We start from the raw sequence: 23,153 nt of genomic DNA on the forward strand, positions 1-23,153 counted from the left end.
GCGGTATACTATAGGAAGCCTTTCTGCCTCAGTAAGCCCCTGACCTTTGACCCAGACCCCCTGGACATTCCATGTGTATCTCTGACCATCAGGTGGACAGGAAATTACTCACAGGAGAGACAGAATAACAGGAAGTTAGAAAAATGACCAGGAATTAGGGGAGGAGCTAAGGACCAGTGACCCTTTTAGAAAACAATTCCCCCACAATCCTTGAAGTAGTTGCAGCTGATTTGACTTAATTGGCTTGGTGAAAGCGTTTTCACTCGGTTTTAAGTTGGATACTTATTAGCTGATAATGACTGGCTAAGATACCCTAAATGGTGCAGTTTCAAGCAGTAATAAGCAGGTGTTATCCTAATGTTGCAGTATTGTAGTCAGGCTGATACGAGGGAGAGCTGTGACACACTGGTCTGGACAGGACAGGAGGCCATTAGTGCAGAAGGTGGCTTGAGCTTTGATTGGTTCTCTCAAACAGTTTTTCCCCCCTGGTGGGTTGAAACCTCTCCTTGTTTGGATTTGAAAATCCAGCAGTTGTATTGAAAGGGGGGCGGGGCTCATGGGCTGTGTGTAACTGCCCATGTGGGTGTTTAAGTGAGAAACACAAAGGCGAGCCAATCAGTAAATAAGCACAGCCCCCTTCATTATCGACACATCATGAAAATGACTCAAGCTGAACTGAGTACTTGATTTATTTTTTAGTTGACAGACACCATAGCTGTCTTATGAGAAGGTGCATACATGTTTTGTTCTCATGGTGTTGCAAGTGAAACAACAGAACCCAACCTGACTAGTCCTCTCTTTACTGGTGTTGTCATCAGAGAGAACAAAATGGAGAGAAAAGAAAGAGAGAGGGAAGGAAGGAGAGAAAGATGCATTCTAGCTACTCTCATTCAGTCCTATCAGTGTTTCTCTTTTGGCATGTAGTGTGTTTTGTTTCACACTCTGCTGAGGCATGACTCAAGGCTGTGTGTGATATATGAGGGAGATGGTTGTGAATCGTTATCAGCCACCTGATTCCCTCCTCTTTCTCTCTCACAGTGTTGTTATTGCTCCTTCACCATTACATTCTCACTCTGGATCCACAAGTGTTCTAGCCTGGAATCTAGCCTGAGTATCACACAAATGTAGTGAAATGGACACACTTGCTAGCCAACTTCAGCAGTTTTCTCATGGTGTTTTGAGCTCCCTGCCCACTGCCTTCGTGGAGGAGAGAGACACTAAGCAGGTTTCCATTGACCCAGGTTTATTCGACAAAAGCATTGTAAAAAAATTAATATAATAATCATTGCGACATCTGTAATGGAAACTGCAGATATAGAAATGTTTAAAGGTCGAAAAAAAAAATATCCGTTCAGGGGTGGATTTCGTTTGTCTAACTTTTAAAAAATGATGATGAAAATGCTGTTTTTTTAGAATAAATGATCCATTGATTAACCTCTAGCGTCGAGCAATCCCGTATCCGGGAGCGTAATCATAGCCTCAAGCTCATTACCATAACGCAACGTTTCCTATTCATGAAAATCGCAAATGAAATAAATATATTCAAACACAAGCTTAGCCTTTTGTTAACAACACTGTCATCTCAGATTTTCAAAATATGCTTTTCAACCAAAGCTACACAAGCATTTGTGTAAGAGTATTGATAGCTAGCATATCATTAAGCCTAGCATTCAGCAGGCAACATTTTCACAAAAACAAGAAAAGCATTCAAATAAAATCATTTACCTTTTGAAGAACTTCGGATGTTTTCAATGACGAGACTCTCAGTTAGATAGCAAATGTTCATTTTTTCCAAAAATATTATTTGTGTAGACGAAATAGCTCCGTTTTGTTCATCACGTTTGGCTAAGAAAAAGAGCGGAAAATGCAGTCACTTACAACGCGCGAACTTCTTTCCAAATTAGCTCCATAATATCGACAGAAACATGGCAAACGTTGTTTAGAATCAATCCTCAAGGTGTTTTTCACATATCTATTCGATAATCTATCAGTGGTGGCAGTTGGCTTCTCATCAGAAGCAAACGGAAAAATACTGCAGCTGGAGATTACGCAATAATTGCGACGGAGGACACCAAGCGACCACCTGGTAGATGTAGTCTCTTATGGTCAATCTTCCAATGATATGCCTACAAATACGTCACAATGCTGCAGACACCTTGGGGAAAACGTGGAAAACATAAGCTGACTCCTAGCTCCTTCACAGCCATATAAGGAGTCATTGGCATGAGGCAGTTTCAAAAAAATGCGGCACTTCCTGATTGGATTTTTATCTGGGTTTTTTCTGTAACATCAGTTCTGTGGCACTCAGACAATATCTTTGCAGTTTTGGAAACGTCAGAGTGTTTTCTCTCCAAAGCTGTCAATTATATGCATAGTCGAGCATCTTTTCGTGACAAAATATCTTGTTTAAAACGGGAAAATTTTTCATCCAAAAATTAAAATAGCGCCCCCTATATCCAAGAAGTTAATTCTGAAGGTACATGATGTCATTGCGTAGCATAACTATATACTCCACTCCACATTTAATTATAAATGTCTAGCCAAATGCTTGCTAAACACATTTGCTTTGCCTGACAAGGATTGTCCTGATTTTCAAGACTGCTTGAATTGCTTCGCTTTGCTTTTCTGGTTCGCCGGGAAGTTTCACCATCCAATTATTTCAGATCTGCAAGTTTCACAATGGCACGGACCCTGGCGATATGTGAGCACATGAGACATTAGAATATGGCAAATTATAGTAACTTATTGCATTCTATCCATGCTGACTTTCGCGGGCTACCTAGACTTGAAACAGGTGTCAGGACATATGGGCTGTGGCAATTTATTATTGCGCAATTAGCCTTAATGGGCAATGGAAACACTTCAACCACTACATTTTTATTTGACAATATAGGTTATTGCATGATTATTTTTTAATTATGACGTCATTACATCCAACTGTTTTTATCGACACACAAGATAGTTAAATGGAAAAACATCTATTTGTTTCCCGCATCTATTTTCTATGCAAACTTTCTAAATGTCAACAAAAATTTAATTTAATGGAGACATAGCTAGTGACAGTCAATAGTGGAAGGCTTGTGACAGTCAATAGTGATAAAAAAAGTTAGGTATTACTTTATGCTCACATAAATACATTTCATTGCCCAGTTATCATACAGTATATTGACACAGTTCATACCCAAATTTCCCTGAACACACATTTAATTGTGTTAGCAATAGCCCCCGAGACATTTGACACCTTCATCAGTGCGGCTGTTTCCATGGCTACTGTAAATCATTAAATAGGCAACAATATTCCTCTGTGACTCAACTACCAGAGGAAAACCACAATCCTAGCAGCAGGCCCTCTCCAAAGACTTACAGAAGGCCTACATTAACATAGTCTTTAATGGGTTTGAAAGTTTCCCTTGCCCCGAGCTTGACTTGGTGGAAACTAAAGGGTGGAGTATGAGGGCTAGTCACACAAGCATTCTGCATTTCACTAGGCTGATCCCAGCCTGCTTAATTGTTTGAAGGGGATAAAACATACTAGCCTGGTACAACCAGACTGATCTGGCAAGCTTTATATATAAGCCCACCAAATCATTGTGTGGTTGTACAAGGATGAGTTAGCTCATTTTCTCATAGACTGAACTAAATCGGGTAATTTGGTCGTCCCAGGATATATTGTCTATGCCTCCATGGCACAATGAGGCTAGTCTGTTATATTTCATTGTTTTGATGCTAAAGCATTGGTATGTCTGGTAAAGGACCACATTAAGCTACAGTTATTCTCTCCATAGCAACCCATCACTTGGAGCAGGTTGGCTCAAGTTCTTTTACATTCTAATTTCATGTTTTTAACTGTACATTGGTATTTCATATTTTTTAAATGTGCGTACATTATGAAATTAGGTCTCAGTTCTATTGCTAATTTCACCTTTTCCAAATGAAAATGTAACAGCTCTGTTGTTGCCAGTGGCGTATATTCATGGAAGCCAAGGGAAGCCAAGTTTCCCCCCAAAAAATGAGTCTCTGTGTTTCATCATTTTCCTTAAATTCGCAAGAGGCTGAATGTATCTCACTGGAGAAAGCATCCGAGCGAGTGAAACAGTCCCCCTTTGTCTCTGTATGTGTAACTCATCTATCTGATGCTGTCTGGTCAAAAAGAGTATGACATAAAATAATAGCCAATCAGAGTTGCGCTAATCTGACTGAGCTCAGCTGTGAATAGTCCTGGCGCACCAAAGAAAAGTGTTGAGGGAAGCCAGTTTGGATTTGGCTTCACACCAATCACATCGAGAGCCAAATGTAATTGACAGAAACTACTTAAATAGTTGTATCTCGTTATGTTGTCCTGAAGGCTAGTTAGCTACTGTAGATAAAATTGTCCCTTTCCTAAATTAGCCATGGATGGAGATAGGGATTTGGACTTGAGGTTTTACTTATTTCTCCATACTGGCCAATGATTATAATGGTAATTCTGATCCAACAAAAATTCATAAATTGTGACCCTGGCCTGAGAGGATGGAAGTTGAATATGTAGCTAGATGTAGTAGGCTAATGTTAACTATCTGGCCCTTTCGTTCTCCATGAAAGGAAGTTAGGCTAGCGAGCAAGCATTTTAGCCAGGAAGTCTAGGACAACAAAAACTAAAATTGTGTACTGTTTGACAGAGTCATAGACCATTTTGTTAACATGAAAGAGTGGAGGATGGCATTGACATTTCTCTACACGTAGGGTGAGCCGACATGTTTTTTCAACTTGCACGAATGCACACACACACACACACACACACACACACACACACACACACACACACACAGAGAAATCAGCACCATGGACAGCCAAATCATATTTACCTTACATTGATTGGACTAAATAGTTTTTGGTATCTTTTAGATGTCACTGTATTAGACTAAGCATAGGTGATCTGATGATGTTGAAATGTTGACGTTAAAAAGGGTGCTGGAATGTTGGAGGCAGCTCCTGTTTTCTTTGCGACTTGCGGTAACTTTCTGTGGTTCTAAATCAATAGTTGTTTAGTTGTCCGAAAATTTTGGAAGCATGAACTTACTTGACCATGCTGTAGGTCTTAACTGTTGTTACATGCAATATGCTTTGTGGACTTCACCGGACAGAGGTTGCTCTTTGGTTTTGTGATGAAACAAATGTGTTGTTGAATTTATTTTGCTATTGTGTCATCTTATTGTCTTGGCCTTAGGCGTATATTTCACGGTGTTAAGGGATATGAACTAACAGGTTATAGAGCAAACAACTAATTATGGCTTGGCTTCCCCAGTGATTTTACCCACACACCACTAATGGTTGTTGCCTGAAACTGTACCATTTACTGGGAAGGGAGAGCTCTGCCTTAATAAATATCCATGTTCTAATTGTTAGAGCTGATTAATCCGAGCAGTAAAACAACATGATTTTCTCCAACAAGATTTCCATCACAATCTTAATGAGCTCAAAGTAGTGCCTGCCTGTTGTTGGTGGGTATTTGCATGAGAACGTTATAAACAAGTGTACTGAGCTCCTTTTTGAGGATGGCTGTTTGTGGTGACCGTTTCCTAATTAGTGTACAGATGGTTACTGACAGTGCCTTTATAAACATTCTGTTTTGATTACATCACAGCCAGCCACCACTCTCACAGTCTCTATCCTTCTACATATATATGTATATGGGGCGGCAGGGTAGCCTAGTGGTTAGAGCGTTGGACTAGTAACCGAAAGGCTGCAAGTTCGAATCCCTGAGCTGACAAGGTACAAATCTGTCGTTCTGCCCCTGAACAGGCAGTTAACCCACTGTTCCTAGGCCATCATTGAAAATAAGATTTTGTTTTTAACTCACTTGCCTAGTAAAATAAAGGTAAAATAAAAAAATATATACAGCTTGGCTCCACAGACAATGGGATTCATACACAGTACTTAAAGTCCCCACCAAGGGCACAGAAAAATACAGATGTGTCCCAACTTGTCAGTTTGAGAAAGACCCTCCCCCCTCCTTTCCACACAGTAATGTTTACATATTTTGCATTACTCATCTCATATGTATAAATTGTATTTTATTCTATTCTACTGTATTTTAGTCTATACCGCTCTGACATTGCTCGTCCAAATATTTATATTTTCTTAATTCCATTCCTTTACTTTAGATTTGTGTGTATTGTTGTGAAATTGTTAGATATTACTTGTTAGATATTACTGCACTGTTGGAGCTAGAAACACAAGCATTAACATCTGCTAAAAAACATGTATGTGACCAAAACAATTTGATTTGATTAGTACAACAGTACTTCCCAGCCACAAAGCACCATTGTGCATTTCTTATGAGAATCCATGAATAGGTCAGGTTAAAGCTCAGGTTTATACAGTCTATGATCTTAGCACTACCCCTGCCCTCCCTCTCCTCCCACCAACTTTCCACCCTGGGTCGGGACCTGGAACACTATAGAGTGGGTGGTATAATCGGGCACAGCGACAATGCTCTGGTTTTTTGGAGCCTCTGGGCTCATGCATGTGGTTAGAGGGGAATGAGTGACATCATACATCCACGACAGTAGAGCGGACAGAGTATAGTCATCAGTAATTATTAACCAATATGCCATGGTTTTCCCTACCATTGAACAAGCGGGGTGGGCGGTCTGCTCTGGACTACCTGAAAAAACTGGAACACTTGACACTTTTTTTTTTTTTACTTAAACAAGATGTGAACATGTCAAAGTAGCCTATACACATCTGTCAGCACATCATATGAACTTGAGTCATCTGAATGTATAAATCCACATTAACCATATGTGGCCAATTTTTTTTTGTGACTAATTTTGACTGCAAATCACACGTTGTAGCCCTACATGATTCCTTAGCTATTACACTGTTGATTCATAATGAACTTTAATTCAGTTGGTTCTGCACCAACAAGGTAGCCAAAGAGATTGTGGGTATAAAGTAAGTATATGAATAAACAATGTGTGACAAAAATTTTTTTTTAAAACATAGCCTAAAGGTAAATGTTTGTTATGCTATGTACCTTGAGTTATCTGGGGGTCCGGATATCGTGACTCAAAATCTACCCCAGAATGAAGTGTACACTGCGCCTTTAAAAACAAACAGCGCTCCCTAATCCCACGGTCGACTCCACACTATCCACATTCGGACCAAGAGGTTTGCTTTAGTTCAGTATATTTTGCCGTACGAACTTGTAATAACTGTTCAATTATAGGCGAGCTAAATTAGCGTTGTGATAGGACCCCACTGGAATTTGTTTAGCAACTTGCGGGAAAAGTTTGGAACGCATGCACTCGCTACAAAGTTGCAAACAACGTTTTTTTTAATGGATGCTTCGGCTGTGAAATTCGGAAAGGGGGCGCAGGCTGGGGTCGTAGGCTATCTGATCTGACTTTATAAACAGACAGTATCCTGTTGCGAGCAGAGTCAGCTGGCTCACGGAGGAGAGGACGGAGCTTCTTCTCGCTATTATTCGGATCTTTGTCCATTCCGGAGTAGGCCTAGGCATAATTGCTTCCGTGGGATAGCTAACACATTACGGGAGAAACTGTAATTCAACTTCAGGTCGGGATCTTCACGTCAGAATACCGCTTGACAGTGCTCTCTCTCCGCTGCCTGGACTGGACAGAAGCCTGGTAATCTTTTACTTTGAGAGGGACGAGGGTTTGGATTTAATCCTTTCGTTTCAATTGTTTACTGTGTTTAACATTGTTTTTATTGGCTAGCCTACTTGTTATTTTATTTTGGACAGAACGTTTTTTTGTGACAGTTGTGGCTCGAATCTTAAATCAGATCATAGTTTATACACATTTTGTAATTCACTTCAAGATGGATAAATACGACGATTTGGATCTTGAGGCAAGTAAATTTTTAGAAGACCTCAATATGTATGAGGCATCTAGGGACGGGTTGTTCCGAGTGAAGAGGGATGCAGGGAACAACTCCGACTTTGAAGAAACCAGGAGGGTTTTTGCTTCCAAAATGACAAAAATCCACATACAGAAACAGCAAGAGGAAATAGCCAAAAACAATTTGGCAGTGAGAATGAACGGGGGTCACAACAGAGCGGCAGACAGCACGTTTTACACCAAAGACAGGCCGCCTATCAATAGCTACAGACAGGCAGGAGAAGCTGCGGCCAAGCCTCCCATACTCTCTGGCCCTATGCCAGGCACCGCCAGTGGCGCGAGTCAGTACGCGCCCTATGACGCTCTGAAACACCATTCACCCAGTCAACAGCCATACAGCTACGGAAACAATTACGATAACAAGGACCGTTTTGAGCCGCATTCTTACCACCACGCCTTGAGTCCCACCAGCCCAGGGAATGCACCGAAACATGCTTCTGGTCACCCTGCCAGTCCCTCTGTCACTTGGGCCTCTTACTCTTCCAGCCCTGGTGGATCATCAGGGCTTATGTGCAGCCCACCTCAGCAGCCCCCACACCACTCACCATCTCCCTCCTTCTCCGACAGCCTACCATCTCCGAGCCCCACTAGACTGCACCAGAGCAAGGCTGCCACTCTACTAGTGCGGCAGAGACCCCCCATGGTGGCTGGGGCTGCAGCAGACTGGATGCGGAGCTTGGGGAACCCAGAACTGATTGCACCGCTCCCTCTGAGTGCCTTCACTGGCGGAGCTGACCTGTACCAGCATCTGTCTCCACAACCTGCCCCTGTTACACCGCCAACAGGCCCTTACTCAGCAGCACCCTGCATGGCCCCAAGACCAACCGCCAACCAGGGAAATCTACGCCAGAACGGGCTCTCTCAGAGTCCTGTGGCTCTCACTCCCAGCCCCACCCCTGCTCAAGGGGCTGTCCCAGCCCCACCTGTACACCCATCTGAGACAACCCAGCCCAAAGCCACTACTGGAGCTTACTTCCCTGCCTCTGCCTCTCCCTCTGGAACCAGTGTCTCTAGAAGCTTTGGCCAGGGTCAAGGTATAGGCCAGGCCCAGGGCAGGCAAGTGGCCATGGGGGTGGATGTGCCCTCTGGCCTAGACAGCCAGCTGTCCTCTGGTGGTGTGGCTTGCCAGCTCCAACACCAGCCCCAGTCTCTCAAACTGCCCTGCCAGACTCTCCATGTCCAGCCGGAGCAGGGGCCGTCTGCCGCCGAGATCAAATTAGAAGCCCTGACCAAGCGTCTGGAGAAGGAGATGGACGCCCAGCCAAAGGCAGACTACTTCGGTAAGCTTAGTTTGACATTTTGATCGACCTGGTGTCTCTCTTTAATCAAATTCACAATTTCTCTGTGTGGGTCACAGTGCGAAAATGGCCCACTGTTCAAAACTTTTCACCTCATTCATTTAACCTTGTCTTTGTGTATGTGTTGATTTGCTCATGCCAGATCAAGTGGAATAGTTGTGAGAGCATCCTAGCGGTAATTCTGTCTGTGTATGTTTATGATCATCATGGCAGATACTGTTGTTCAGTGTTGAACTCGACAGACAGACAGACAGCGTTTAGCCAGAGGCCTTTCTTCTATTCTCTTCTCCGTCTTTTAGTCTAGATTGAATAATTGTCTAATTTGTTTCTTCTTAAATCCTCCCGTCTGTGTATGTCAGTGACTGCCACCAGCCCACCTACCTCTCAGTAATAATACACGTTTTAGTAGTTCCGACTGAGGCTCAGCCTAGGGCCAACCAGGAGAAGGTTGTCTTCTCCTCTCAGCTGTAATAAGCCTGGTGGATTAAGTGGAGCACACATCAATAACAAAATTCATTAGTAACAGAATGCAGGCTGCTTTTTGTTAGATCAGCGCTGCGCTTTCGTCATTGTCTGTAAAACATCTATACTCTCCCTGATCACATCTATACTCTCCCCGATCACACCCGTTCTCTCCCCGATCACACCCGTTCTCTCCCCGATCACATCCGTTCTCTCCCCGATCACATCTATACTCTCCCCGATCACATCCGTTCTCTCCCCGATCACATCGGTTCTCTCCCCGATCACATCTATACTCTCCCCGATCACATCTATACTCTCCCCGATCACATCTATACTCTCCCCGATCACATCTATACTCTCCCCGATCACATCTATACTCTCCCCGATCACATCTATACTCTCCCCGATCACACCCGTTCTCTCCCCGATCACATCCGTTCTCTCCCCGATCACACCTATACTCTCCCCGATCACACCTATACTCTCCCCGATCACATCTATACTCTCCCCGATCACATCTATACTCTCCCCGATCACATCTATACTCTCCCCCCGATCACACCCGTTCTCTGCCCGATCACACCCGTTCTCTCCCCGAACACATCCGTTCTCTCCCCGATCACATCCATTGTCTTGTCATGTGTTTGGCTGTTTGACTCAGTCTTTCCAAATAATATCACATGGCCTAGCACAGACCCGGGCTTGCACATTCTTGCTCTAAACCACCATGTGCAATCACGCACACACACATGCATCCATATACACACAAAGGCACACAGGCACACACACACACACACACCTTTTGTACGCAGCCACAGTCTGGGGAATACAGACAATGACAACTGAATAACAGCACCTGTTAGTGTTTTTCCACGTAGCCTGTAGCTGCCCTAGGATACATGACATCAGTCTCTTGTGTAGTTTAGTTTAAGTACAGATGAATATATAACTGGTTCCGAGTAAATTTACACTCTTCCCTTTTAATGCAGAAATAACTATTGAATATAAAATTTGTGCCCAATGTGTGCAACAGGAGAAGTGGAAGTGAAAGAGCACATGTTTGGTGGGGCTGATCTACAGATGACAAAAGCATTGAGGCAGAAAGAAAGAGGAAAAGGAGAGAGTGAGAGAGAAAGGGGTAGGGCAGGAGGAGAAGAGAGAAAGAGGTAGGGCAGGAGGAGAAGAGAGAAAGAGGTAGGGCAGGAGGAGAAAAATGGTAGGGCAGGAGGAGAAGCGAGAAAGAGGTAGGGCAGGGGGAGAAAAAAGGTAGGGCAGGAGGAGAAGAGAGAAAGAGGTAGGGCAGGAGGAGAAGAGAGAAAGAGGTAGGGCAGGAGGAGAAAAATGGTAGGGCAGGAGGAGAAGCGAGAAAGAGGTAGGGCAGGGGGAGAAAAAAGGTAGGGCAGGAGGAGAAGAGAGAAAGAGGTAGGGCAGGAGGAGAAGAGAGAAAGAGGTAGGGCAGGAGGAGAAAAGAGGTAGGGCAGGAGGAGAAGAGAGAAAGAGGTAGGGCAGGAGGAGAAGAGAGAAAGAGGTAGGGCAGGAGGAGAAGAGAGAAAGAGGTAGGGCAGGAGGAGAAGAGAGAAAGAGGTAGGGCAGGAGGAGAAGAGAGAAAGAGGTAGGGCAGGAGGAGAAGAGAGAAAGAGGTAGGGCAGGAGGAGAAGAGAGAAAGAGGTAGGGCAGGAGGAGAAGAGAGAAAGAGGTAGGGCAGGAGGAGAAGTGAGAAAGAGGTAGGGCAGGAGGAGAAGTGAGAAAGAGGTAGGGCAGGAGGAGAAGAGAGAGAGAGGTAGGGCAGGAGGAGAAGAGAGAAAGAGGTAGGGCAGGGGGAGAAGAGAGAAAGAGGTAGGGCAGGAGGAGAAGAGAGAAAGAGGTAGGGCAGGAGGAGAAGAGAGAAAGAGGTAGGGCAGGAGGAGAAGAGAGAAAGAGGTAGGGCAGGAGGAGAAGAGAGAAAGAGGTAGGGCAGGAGGAGAAAAAGAGGTAGGGCAGGAGGAGAAGAGAGAAAGAGGTAGGGCAGGAGGAGAAAAAGAGGTAGGGCAGGAGGAGAAATGAGAAAGAGGTAGGGCAGGAGGAGAAAAAGAGGTAGGGCAGGAGGAGAAGAGAGAAAGAGGTAGGGCAGGAGGAGCAGAGAGAAAGAGGTAGGGCACGAGGAGCAGAGAGAAAGAGGTAGGGCAGGAGGAGAAGAGAGAAAGAGGTAGGGCAGGAGGAGAACAGAGAAAGAGTTAGGGCAGGAGGAGAAGTGAGAAAGAGGTAGGGCAGGAGGAGAAAAAGAGGTAGGGCAGGAGGAGAAGAGAGAAAGAGGTAGGGCAGGAGGAGAAGAGAAAGAGGTAGGGCAGGAGGAGAAAAGAGAACGAGGTAGGGCAGGAGGAGAAGAGAGAAAGAGGAAGGGCAGGAGGAGAAAAAGAGGTAGGGCAGGAGGAGAAGAGAGAAAGAGGTAGGGCAGGAGGAGAAAAAGAGGTAGGGCAGGAGGAGAAGAGAGAAAGAGGTAGGCAGGAGGAGAAAAAGAGAGAGAGGTAGGGCAGGAGGAGAAGAGAGAAAGAGGTAGGGCAGGAGGAGAAAAAGAGGTAGGGCAGGAGGAGAAGAGAGAAAGAGGTAGGGCAGGAGGAGAAGAGAGAAAGAGGTAGGGCAGGAGGAGAGAAAGAGGTAGGGCAGGAGGAGAAAAAGAGGTAGGGCAGGAGGAGAAGTGAGAAAGAGGTAGGGCAGGAGGAGAAAAAGAGGTAGGGCAGGAGGAGAAGAGAAAAAGAGGTAGGGCAGGAGGAGAAGAGAGAAAGAGGTAGGGCAGGAGGAGAAGAGAGAAAGAGGTAGGGCAGGAGGAGAAGAGAGAAAGAGGTAGGGCAGGAGGAGAAGAGAAAAAGAGGTAGGGCAGGAGGAGAAGTGAGAAAGAGGTAGGGCAGGAGGAGAAAAAGAGGTAGGGCAGGAGGAGAAGAGAAAAAGAGGTAGGGCAGGAGGAGAAGAGAGAAAGAGGTAGGGCAGGAGGAGAAGAGAGAAAGAGGTAGGGCAGGAGGAGAAGAGAGAAAGAGGTAGGGCAGGAGGAGAAGAGAAAAAGAGGTAGGGCAGGAGGAGAAGAGAGAGAGGTAGGGCAGGAGGAGAAGAGAGAGAGGTAGGGCAGGAGGAGAAGAGAGAAAGAGGTAGGGCAGGAGGAGAAGAGAGAAAGAGGTAGGGCAGGAGGAGAAGAGAGAAAGAGGTAGGGCAGGAGGAGAAGAGAGAAAGAGGTAGGGCAGAGGAGAAAAAGAGGTAGGGCAGGAGGAGAAGTGAGAAAGAGGTAGGGCAGGAGGAGAAAAAGAGGTAGGGCAGGAGGAGAAGAGAGAAAGAGGTAGGGCAGGAGGAGAAGAGAGAAAGAGGTAGGGCAGGAGGAGAGAAAGAGGTAGGGCAGGAGGAGAAAGAGGTAGGGCAGGAGGAGAAGTGAGAAAGAGGTAGGGCAGGAGGAGAAAAAGAGGTAGGGCAGGAGGAGAAGAGAAAAAGAGGTAGGGCAGGAGGAGAAGAGAAAAAGAGGTAGGGCAGGAGGAGAAGAGAGAAAGAGGTAGGGCAGGAGGAGAAGAGAGAAAGAGGTAGGGCAGGAGGAGAAGAGAAAAAGAGGTAGGGCAGGAGGAGAAGAGAGAAAGAGGTAGGGCAGGAGGAGAAGAGAGAAAGAGGTAGGGCAGGAGGAGAAGAGAGAAAGAGGTAGGGCAGGAGGAGAAGAGAGAAAGAGGTAGGGCAGGAGGAGAAGAGAGAAAGAGGTAGGGCAGGAGGAGTAATTCAACTGGTCAGCAGAAACAGATTTGTAAATGGCCCAAGAGCATTGCTTTCTGCTCCTTTTATTAAGCTAGTGCCACGCAGAACCCAGTTTGCGGGCTCTCTTCGAGTTCTTATCTGGAAATAAGGGAGAGAAAATAAGTGCTTGGCTGTCTTTCCCCCAGCTATACTGCTGTACTGTTGTACTGTACCAGACCTGTACTCTGTGTGCAGTTAGAAACTGCTGACAAGGTGTTTATGACTCTGCTCTGAGAGCCCAGTTCCAGGCTAGTCCTGTTACTCACACGGACACGGTACCCATGTAAAAGATGCGTACAGTATACTATGTCATGTAGGTAAGGCCAGGAGTTTTTCCTCCTCACCAAATGACCCTTTCAGGAAAAAGTACAGATGCTAGTTGTCATAGGTTATGACAAGGTTCTAACTCCTTGTCCTAAGTATGTACTACCATGTATGTATAGTCATTATTAAGGCTTGTGTGTGAATGACAATGTTGATTTGGGATTAAGTTTAGTTCACATGGATGCTTGGGTTCGGCATGTTGAGGCAAGGGCAGTCATCGGAATGGGACGTCCAGCCGAGAGAGTGCGAGAGAGAGGAACAACGAGAGAGAGGAACAACGAGAGAGAGAGAGAGGAACAACGAGAGAGAGAAGAACAACGAGAGAGAGAAGAACAACGCGAGAGAGAGAAGAACGCGAGAGAGAGAAGAACAACGAGAGAGAGAAGAACAACGAGAGAGAGAAGAACAACGAGAGAGAGAAGAACAACGAGAGAGAGAAGAACAACGAGAGAGAGAGGAACAACGAGAGAGAGAGAGAGAGAGAGAGAGAGAGAGGAACAACGAGAGAGAGAGGAACAACGAGAGAGAGAAGAACAACGAGAGAGAGAAGAACAACGAGAGAGAGAAGAACAATGAGAGAGAGAGGAACACATAGCGTGCACTTGTCCAGCGGTCATAAAGCATCTCACTGCCGCCTCGTAAAAGGAATTTCCTGCAGGAACGAGGAACGTCAGTCCGGATTGTAATTCCCCCAGAGTCCACTCCTTCAGTATGTAAGGGAAGATGTTCTGGGGCATGTCGCTGTCATGCTGAACACACCCACACAGATTCATAAGCACACATGTTAACATATTATAGAGATTCCTATGGGGGGCAACAGTGGAAGATGGTAGAACCTTTGTGTATGACAATACTGTAACGCTGGCACGCTCACAGCACACACTCATTTTCTGCGTCATACTGTCGTGCCAGAAAATAGCCTGCGTGACGGCCAGATGCAGTTCCTGGCCTGGTCTACATACTGAACTGAAAGAGAAGCTCCATCCCTGACCTGCTTTTTCCACTGAAAGGAGAGGAGTATTCTTTCAGCCTGAACCATAGGTCTGGATGCTCAAAGAGAAAGCAATGCAGAAGCCGAAGCACAGTGTCTAGGAGAAACTCCCTAGAAAGGCAGGATCCTAGAAACCTAGAGGGGAACCAGGCTCCGAGGGGTGGCTGTGTCGGGTGAAGATTATAAGAGTACATGGTCATTAAGGCCAGATTGTGTTGAGCTACTCCTCTCTACCAAGCTAAACTATGGCTAAATGCAGAACCATAATACTATGGGAATGATGTTCTATTCCAGGGTTATCAGTTCAATATTTGGTGTCATTTATTAAAGGATTGCCTAATTTGTATGATACAGTATATTATTGACCAGTGTGACTATAGAGTATTAAGTATGTAAGCCATATTTAAACTGGGGGCATATACCTAGTGATGTATTAGGTTCATGAAAAAGGGAGATTAGTGTGGCCATCCTAAAGGCTCATATGGGTCACTTCCAAAATGATACCCTATTGCCTATTTAGTGCACTACTTGTGACCAGGGCCCATATAGTAGTGCACTGTATAGGGGAAAAGGTGCCATTTCAGATCCATGCCAAGTGAGTTCCTGCCAGCTAGGGCTGGGGTCTCAAATCATATACCCTCTGCTCTGATTGGCAGAGCTGCAGCTGGATGTTCTGGGAAACTGAGTGTCGTGCCAAACGGCTGCGCCGGGGGAACACAGAGGAATGTCTGGAGGACGGGACGGGGCTGAGGAATATAAAGAGTGGGTGGTGAGCACACTTAGTTTCATAAATGATTAGATTAACAGAAGGTACTTCGGGTTAATTTATAGAACCTTTTGTCGCGTCTTTGGCTGTGAGAGAGAGAGGGAGGGAGGTAGAGCAGGGAAAGAGAGGCAGAGCAGAGAGCAGATTTATGGGTGGGAGGTCAGACAGGAAGGGTGGGTGGTGGGACAGGACAGAGGGTGGAGCCCCCCCCCCCCCCCACACACACACAGATAGTAGAGGTTGAGTGCTTTGTATTGTGATTAAGGATGTCTTTCTCCTATCAGGCTGTAGTCTGTCTGTTGACTGGACAGTTTACCTTAACTCTTCCCAGGGTGTCTTGGCTTCTGCTTTGGCACTCAATCTGTACCCCTGACAAGTCCTGCAGGAAGCCTTTGTGTGTGTGTGTGTATCTCTCTCTCTCTCTCTTTATCTCTCTCTCTCTCTTTATCTCTCTCTCTCTCTTTATCTCTCTCTGTCTCTCTCTCTTTATCTCTCTCTGTGTCTGGGCCCGGGGACTTGCTTCATTGTTTGATTGGTTGTATAAGTAAATGTGTGTTAGTGTAGTGAGAGAATGTTTTTGTGATCTTAGGCTGTTGTTTTGGGTTGGACCAGTGTTGATGTGATTTCATAATGTTCTAGCCTTGGATTCTAATACTTCCATATGATACACACACACAAAAAAACTAGTACTACTATAAGGACTATTACTAAGTGCAGTAGTCATATTTGGCTTCTAACATGACAAGTCAACTACCATAATATCAAGTTCCTGTCAGAGATTGTGGAGGTTTATGAAGAGGCTTGTTGTGAGCCATTGGGAAGCAGTAGAGGCAGACGTTTTGACAGCTGGGCTGCTGGGCTGGTGTTTGGGGGGTGAAGTGAGGGGGAGGATGGGGGGTGAGGTTTTGGCTCTGTGTTTTGATTCCATTCCCCCCTCACCCATGCCCTCATAACCGTTAAAGAAAGCACTCCCCTATAAAATCACAGGGGGTTTGGAATATGGGACTGTAATCAGGGAGGAAAATGTTGCTTCTTTACCTAAGAATGTTTGTCCTAAACAGGAACCAGTTTGTTTGGTTGTTTATGTATCCCTCTTACTTTTCAGTGCATTTTACATGGCATGTGCATTACAAACAACAGCTGTGACTTTCAACTCTGGTGGAATATCATACAATTCTCTGTTTTGAAATTTCACCAAGTAAAACCAAAGTTGAGCTGAACAAACCCAACCCTGTTGAGTCCATACAGTCGAACTGTCTGTCTGTCTAATGATGGATTGAACCTAGAATTCCAGGGTTGAGGCCAGATGGTTTGGAGGAGAGGAGAGGAGGGGTAGAGAAAGAGGAGAGGAGAGAAGGGAGGAACACACGATGAGAGGATTAGGACCTTAATCTCCAGACATTGTTATGTAAGGGGATAGGTAGATGGCTGTGCTGTAGGCTACAGTGGTTTATTGTCATTTTGAGGGGAGGGTTAATTCAATAAGGTCTGTATATAGCTCATTCCTATATTTTGTTACAGTATCAGATGTATTCCTATATTTTGTTACAGTATCAGAGGTATTCCTATATTTTGTTACAGTATCTACACTGAGTACACTAAACATTAGCACTACAAGGTGTTGAAAGCGTTCCACATGGATGCTGGCCCATGTTGACTCAAATGCTTTCAAATGCTCAAATGTGTCAAGTTAGCTTGATGTCCTTTCGTGGTGAACCATTCTTAAGCATGGAAAAACCCAGCAGCGTTGCAGTTATTGACACAAACCGGTGTGCCTGGCACCTACTACCATACCCCGTTCAAAGGCACTTCAATCTTCATGTCTTGCCCATTCACCCTCTGAATGGCACACATACACAATCCGTGTCTCATAAATCCTTCTTTAACCTGTCTCCTCCCCTTCATCTACACTGATTTGAAGTGGATTTAAAGAAAGTGACATCAAGAAGGGATCATAGCTTTTACCTGGATTCACCTGGTCAGTCTATGTCATGGAAAGAGCAGTTGTTCTTCATGTTTTGTACACTCATTGTATGTTCAGTTTGTTAAGTACACCCATCTAGTACCAGGTCGGACCCCCCTTGCCTCCAGAACAGTCTGAATTATTTGGGGTATGGAAACATTGCTCAATTGGTTTCAAGGAAAACATTCCCCACACCATTACACCACCAGCCTGTACCATTAACACCAGGCTGGATGGGGACATGGAGTCATGCTGCTTACGCCAAATCCTGACTCTGCCACCAGCATGACGCAACAGGAACCAGGATTTGTCAGACAATGAAATGTTTTTCCACTCCTAAATTGTCCAGTGTTGGTGATCGCGTGCCCACTGGAGCCGCTTCTTCTTGTTTTTAGTTAATATGAGTGGAACCCTGTGTGGTACTCTGTAATCCCTAGACACTGTCCTGCATGGAAAGTCCAGGAGGCCGGCCCGTTCTGAGATACTGGAACCAGCGAGCCTGGCACCGACTATCATACCACGCTCAAAGTCGCTTAGGTCACCCCTTTTGCACGTTCGATCAAACAGTAACTGAATGCCTGTCTACCTGCTTTATATAGCCAGCCACGGCCACGTGACTCACTGTCTGTAGGAGCGAACCATTTTTGGGAATGGGGTGGTGCACCTAATAAACTGTATAGCTCTATATTGTGTTACAGTATGAAGAGGTGAACTTAATGTTATCTCTTGTCTGTGGATGCGTTGCAAATGGGCCCCTATTCCCAATGTAGGGAGTAGGGGCCTTTGGGGATCTTGCCAGTGAGTTAGGGGAGGAGGCATACAGACGTAGTGCCTGGTGATGTCTGTCTGCAGGAGAGCAGGCCAGAGACAGAAGCTTCTTTGTGAGTGGCTAGGCGAGGCGGTAGTGTCCCTAGCGTGGTCTTCGTCCCCCTGGGGAATGTTGTGTGTGTAACACACTGTTGTTTCAGCACAGTGCCACGCCATGCTGCTGTGGGCTCATGTTGTTCTGTTACCACCTCTCTCTCAGCACACTGCCAACCTCTCAGCTCAGTCAGAAGACCTCAGCACACAAAACACCTCAGAGGACACATGACACGAGCTCTTTCTATTTTCGCTGGACTCTCTCTCGCTCTCTTTCTCGTTCTTTCTCTCACTCTTTCTGTCTTTCTTTCTCTCGCTCTCTCACACTCTCTCAGTCTATGGAACTTTCCACCTCCGCTGCCTGTCAGCTGACTAGATTATACTGCATGATTGGCTGTGTGTGTGTGTGTACGTTGCTATGCACTGCAGTATGCACATGCATGATTGAAGATGGTGACAGAACAAACCACTGGCTGTGAAGACCCAACATTATACATTGATTATGACATGGCATGTTCTGGGTGACAACCCAATAACAGTTGGCCCATATGAACTACTGAACCTCACCCACCACAGGTATACACACCAGCTTGGACAGCTCTCCAACTTGCATTACAGTCTCTTACTTTTCTATCCCTTTCTCCTCTTTTTCTCTCACTCCTTTCTCTCTCTTTCCTTCTCTTGTCTGTCTTTTTCTACCACCAACCTCTCACTTCCTGTCCTGTATGACTGGTGGTCTATAAAGGGGAGGGCGAAAGGGACGTTTGTTTGTGTGTCTTTCAGTCTGGCTGAAGTGTGTAGAACTGTGTGTGTGTGTGTGTGTGTGTGCGTGCGTGCGTCTAGCAGCAGTGTGTGAAGGGAGCAGCATTTGGCAGGAACAGGTCTTTTATCACTGTGTTCATGTGACAGACTCCTCTAGCCCAGAGCCAAACCAAACAAGCAGATTGGAATATATTTCCCCTTTCAATGATACAGCATGGCTAACTCATTTCCTTTGACTGTTGTTAGGCTTTTTTCATTACATTGTTTGTGTCTGGTTTCATCAGGCTGCTTGTTATGGATCCAGCCTCTTAATCAGACTGTTTTTATTTGTGTTATGGAATGCGTACAACTCTAACTTTTTATTCTAACAGGACAACTGCTTATGACTGAGACACTAGTGGTGCCAAAGTACATGATGATGATTGTGTGTGTGTGTGTGTGTGTGTGTGTGTGTGTGTGTGTGTGTGTGTGTGGTGTGTGTGTGTTCATGTTAGAGGTCGACCGATTAATCGGCATGGATGATTAACTAGGGCTGATTTCAAATTTTCATAACAATTGGTCATCTGCATTTTTGGACACTGATCATGGTCGATTACATTGCACTCCACGAGGAGACTGCGTGGCAGGCTGACTACCTGTTTACGCGAGTGCAGCAAGGAGCCAAGGTAAGGTGCTAGCTAGCATTAAACGTATCTTATAAAAAACAATCAATATTCACATAATTACTAATTAACTACACATGGTTGATGATATTACTAGGTTAACTAGCTTGTCCTGCGTTGCATATAATCAATGCGATGCCTGTTAATTTATCATCGAATCACAGCCTACTTCGCCAAACGGGTGATGTTGTAACAAAAGTGCATTTGCGAAAAAAGCACAATCGTTGCACGAGTGTACCTAACCATAAACATAAATGCTTTTCTTAAAATCAATACACAGAAGTATATATTTTTAAACCTGCATATTTAGTTAAAATAAATCCAGGTTAGCAGGCGATATTTACTAGGGAAATTGTGTCACTTCTCTTGCGTTTATTGCATGCAGAGTCAGGGTATATGCAGCAGTTTGGGCCTCCTGGCTCATTGCGAACTAATTTGCCAGAATTGTACATAATTATGACATAACATTGAAGGTTGTGCAATGTAACAGCAATATTTAGACTTATGGATGCCACCTGTTAGATAAAATACTGAACGGTTACGTATTTCACTGAAAGAATAAACGTGTTGTTTTCGAAATGATAGTTTCCGGATTTGACCATATTACTGACCTAAGGCTTGTATTTCTGTGTTTATTATATCATAATTAAGTCTATGATTTGATATTTGATAGAGCAGTCTGATTGAACGGTGGTAGGCAGCAGCAGGCTCGTAAGCATTCATTTAAACTATACTGCATTTGCCAGAAGCTCCAAGCAATGCTTGATTCACAGCGCTGTTTATGACTTCAAGCCTATCAACTCCTGAGATTAGGCTGGCAATACTAAAGTGCCTATTAGAACATCCAATAGTCCAAAGTATATGAAATACAAATGGTATAGCGAGAAATAGTTGACGTGTCATAATTCCTATAATAACTACAACCTAAAACTTCTTAACTGGGAATATTGAAGAACTGGGAATATTGAACCACCAGCTTTCATATGTTCTGAGCAAGGAACTTAAACGTTAGCTTTTTTACATGGCACATATTGCACTTTTACTTTCTTCCCCAGCACTGTGGTTTTGCATTATTTCAACTAAATTGAGCATGTTTCATTATTTATTGGAGACTAAATAGATGTTATTGATGTATTATATTAGTTAAAATAAGCGTTCATTGTTCATTCAGTATTGTTGTAATTGTCATTATTACAAATATATATATATATATATATATATATATATATATAAATCTGCTTTTTTTGGTCCTCTAATAATCGGTATTGGCGTTGGAAAATCATAATCGGTCGACCTCTAGTTCATGTCTCTGACCTGGCTGTTATGTTGTGTTCCAGGGAGCTGTGTGAAGTGTAACAAGGCGGTGTACGGAGCCACTGCGGCCTGCCAGGCTATGGGAAGCCTCTATCATGATGTCTGCTTCACCTGCAGCGCCTGCAGTAAGTACTACTACAGTAAACCCTGTCCATCTCACCTACTCTCTCCTTACCTCTAACATGCCATACTTCACCTGCAGCGCCTGCAGTAAATACTACTACAGTAAACCCTGTCCACCTCACCTTCGCTCTCCTTACCTCTAACATGACATACTTCACCTGCAGCGCCTGCAGTAAGTGCTACTACAGTAAACCCTGTCCACCTCACCTACTCTCTCCTTACCTCTAACATGACATACTCCACCTGCAGCGCCTGCAGTAAGTACTACTACAGTAAACCCTGTCCACCTCACCTTCGCTCTACTTACCTCTAACATGACATACTTCACCTGCAGCGCCTGCAGCAAGTACTACTACAGTAAACCCTGTCCACCTCACCTTCGCTCTCCTTACCTCTAACATGCCATACTTCACCTGCAGCGCCTGCAGTAAATACTACTACAGTAAACCCTGTCCACCTCACCTTCGCTCTACTTACCTCTAACATGACATACTTCACCTACAGCGCCTGCAGTAAGTACTACTACAGTAAACCCTGTCCACCTCACCTTCGCTCTCCTTACCTCTAACATGACATACTTCACCTACAGCGCCTGCAGTAAGTACTACTACAGTAAACACTGTCCACCTCACCTTCTCTCACCTTACCTCTAACATGACATACTTCACCTGCAGCGCCTGCAGTAAGTACTACTACAGTAAACCCTGTCCACCTCACCTACTCTCTCCTTACCTCTAACATGACATACTTCACCTGAAGTAAGTAACCTACCACTTTCCCCCCTATATTAATATATATGTATATAATTATTCAAACACATTTTTTTATTTTGTTATAATGGATGGTAAAGTGCTTTCAGTGTAAACTTAAATGGTAAAGTGCTTTCAGTGTAAACTTAAATGGTAAAGTGCTTTCAGTGTAAACTTAAATGGTAAAGTGCTTTCAGTGTAAACTTAAATGACTTAAACAGATATAAATGATGTAGAAAATATAATGGAGCTGTATATTTTTTAAATATAATCATCTTTTGAGGACTAACAATCACCAAAATAAAAACTAGACCGGGACGATCTAAAATTCTAAAAATGTCATGGCATGGGGCCCCCATTGATGTTGTTATAATGTTGTTGTTACTCAGATAGCATAAGAACTTAGCTTGTGTCTTTCAGCCCCATGACAAAATGTGTAAAATTGTGGGAAACTAGTTTTAAAACTGTAAAAATGTTCTCTTTGCCCCATGGCAAAATGTGTAGAATTGCAGGAAATTAGCTAGAAAACAGCAAGATGTTGTCTCTGCGGCATCTAAAATTCAGCCTCTAAGGAGACCGCACCATTGGCCACGACCACAACCACTACCACGACCACAACCACTACCACATCAGCCACCCCCCAAACCTACTGATCTATATACACAAACCCTACCTGCCTCACTCACTCTTTCCTCACCTTCTGTGTACATTGCACGTAGGCACGTGCGCACACACACACACACACACACACACACACACACACAGTCACCTAGTCCAGGGTTTCTCAAACTCTGTCCTAGGTGACTCTGAGTGCACATTTCGTTTTTTGCCCTTTCTGACATGAGCTGCATGGGAGCCAGACTACCAATTGATCATTAAGTTTGGATTATTTGAATCAGCTGTGTAGTGCTAAGGCAAAAACCACAACGTGCACCCAGACGTGGGTGCCCTAGGACCGAGTTTGGGAATCCCTGACCTAGTCCACCCAGTGTGTTGAACAGGCTCCCATGCAGCTCATGTCAGATCATGTTCCTATGAGTTGTATTGTATGCTGAGTTCCTGTTCTACTAAATGGAACTGTCACATCATCTCTCTGACAGTCATCCCCAGCCCCAGGCACACACACACACACAATACTGCACACATATACACACACCGTCAGCTCCATGATTACAACCAAGGAACTGTGGTGTTTAGTTTCGGGGTGTGTCAGTCTCTCCGCCAGCCCAC

The 23,153-nt window shown here is 44.6% G+C and overlaps 1 protein-coding gene across 2 annotated transcripts in view; it reads left to right on the forward strand.

Moving 5' to 3' along the window:
- The first annotated feature begins 7,090 nt into the window (after nt 1-7,090).
- Nucleotides 7,091-23,153, forward strand: part of LOC109901679 (LIM domain-containing protein 1-like) — a 33,113-nt gene continuing 17,050 nt past the window's right edge. Inside the window, exons 1-3 of one of the 2 annotated variants that reach the window (XM_031787043.1) lie at nt 7,093-7,631; nt 8,472-9,184; nt 21,075-21,176. In XM_031787043.1, coding sequence (XP_031642903.1) covers nt 8,545-9,184; nt 21,075-21,176 — 742 coding nt within the window. In that variant the 5' untranslated portion in view covers nt 7,093-7,631; nt 8,472-8,544. Of the gene's footprint in view, nt 9,185-21,074; nt 21,177-23,153 lie in introns of both variants that reach the window. The other variant, XM_031787042.1, reaches the window with a different exon arrangement.

The sequence above is a fragment of the Oncorhynchus kisutch genome, linkage group LG13, assembly GCF_002021735.2.
Source record: "Oncorhynchus kisutch isolate 150728-3 linkage group LG13, Okis_V2, whole genome shotgun sequence".
Taxonomy (NCBI): Eukaryota; Metazoa; Chordata; class Actinopteri; order Salmoniformes; family Salmonidae; genus Oncorhynchus; species Oncorhynchus kisutch.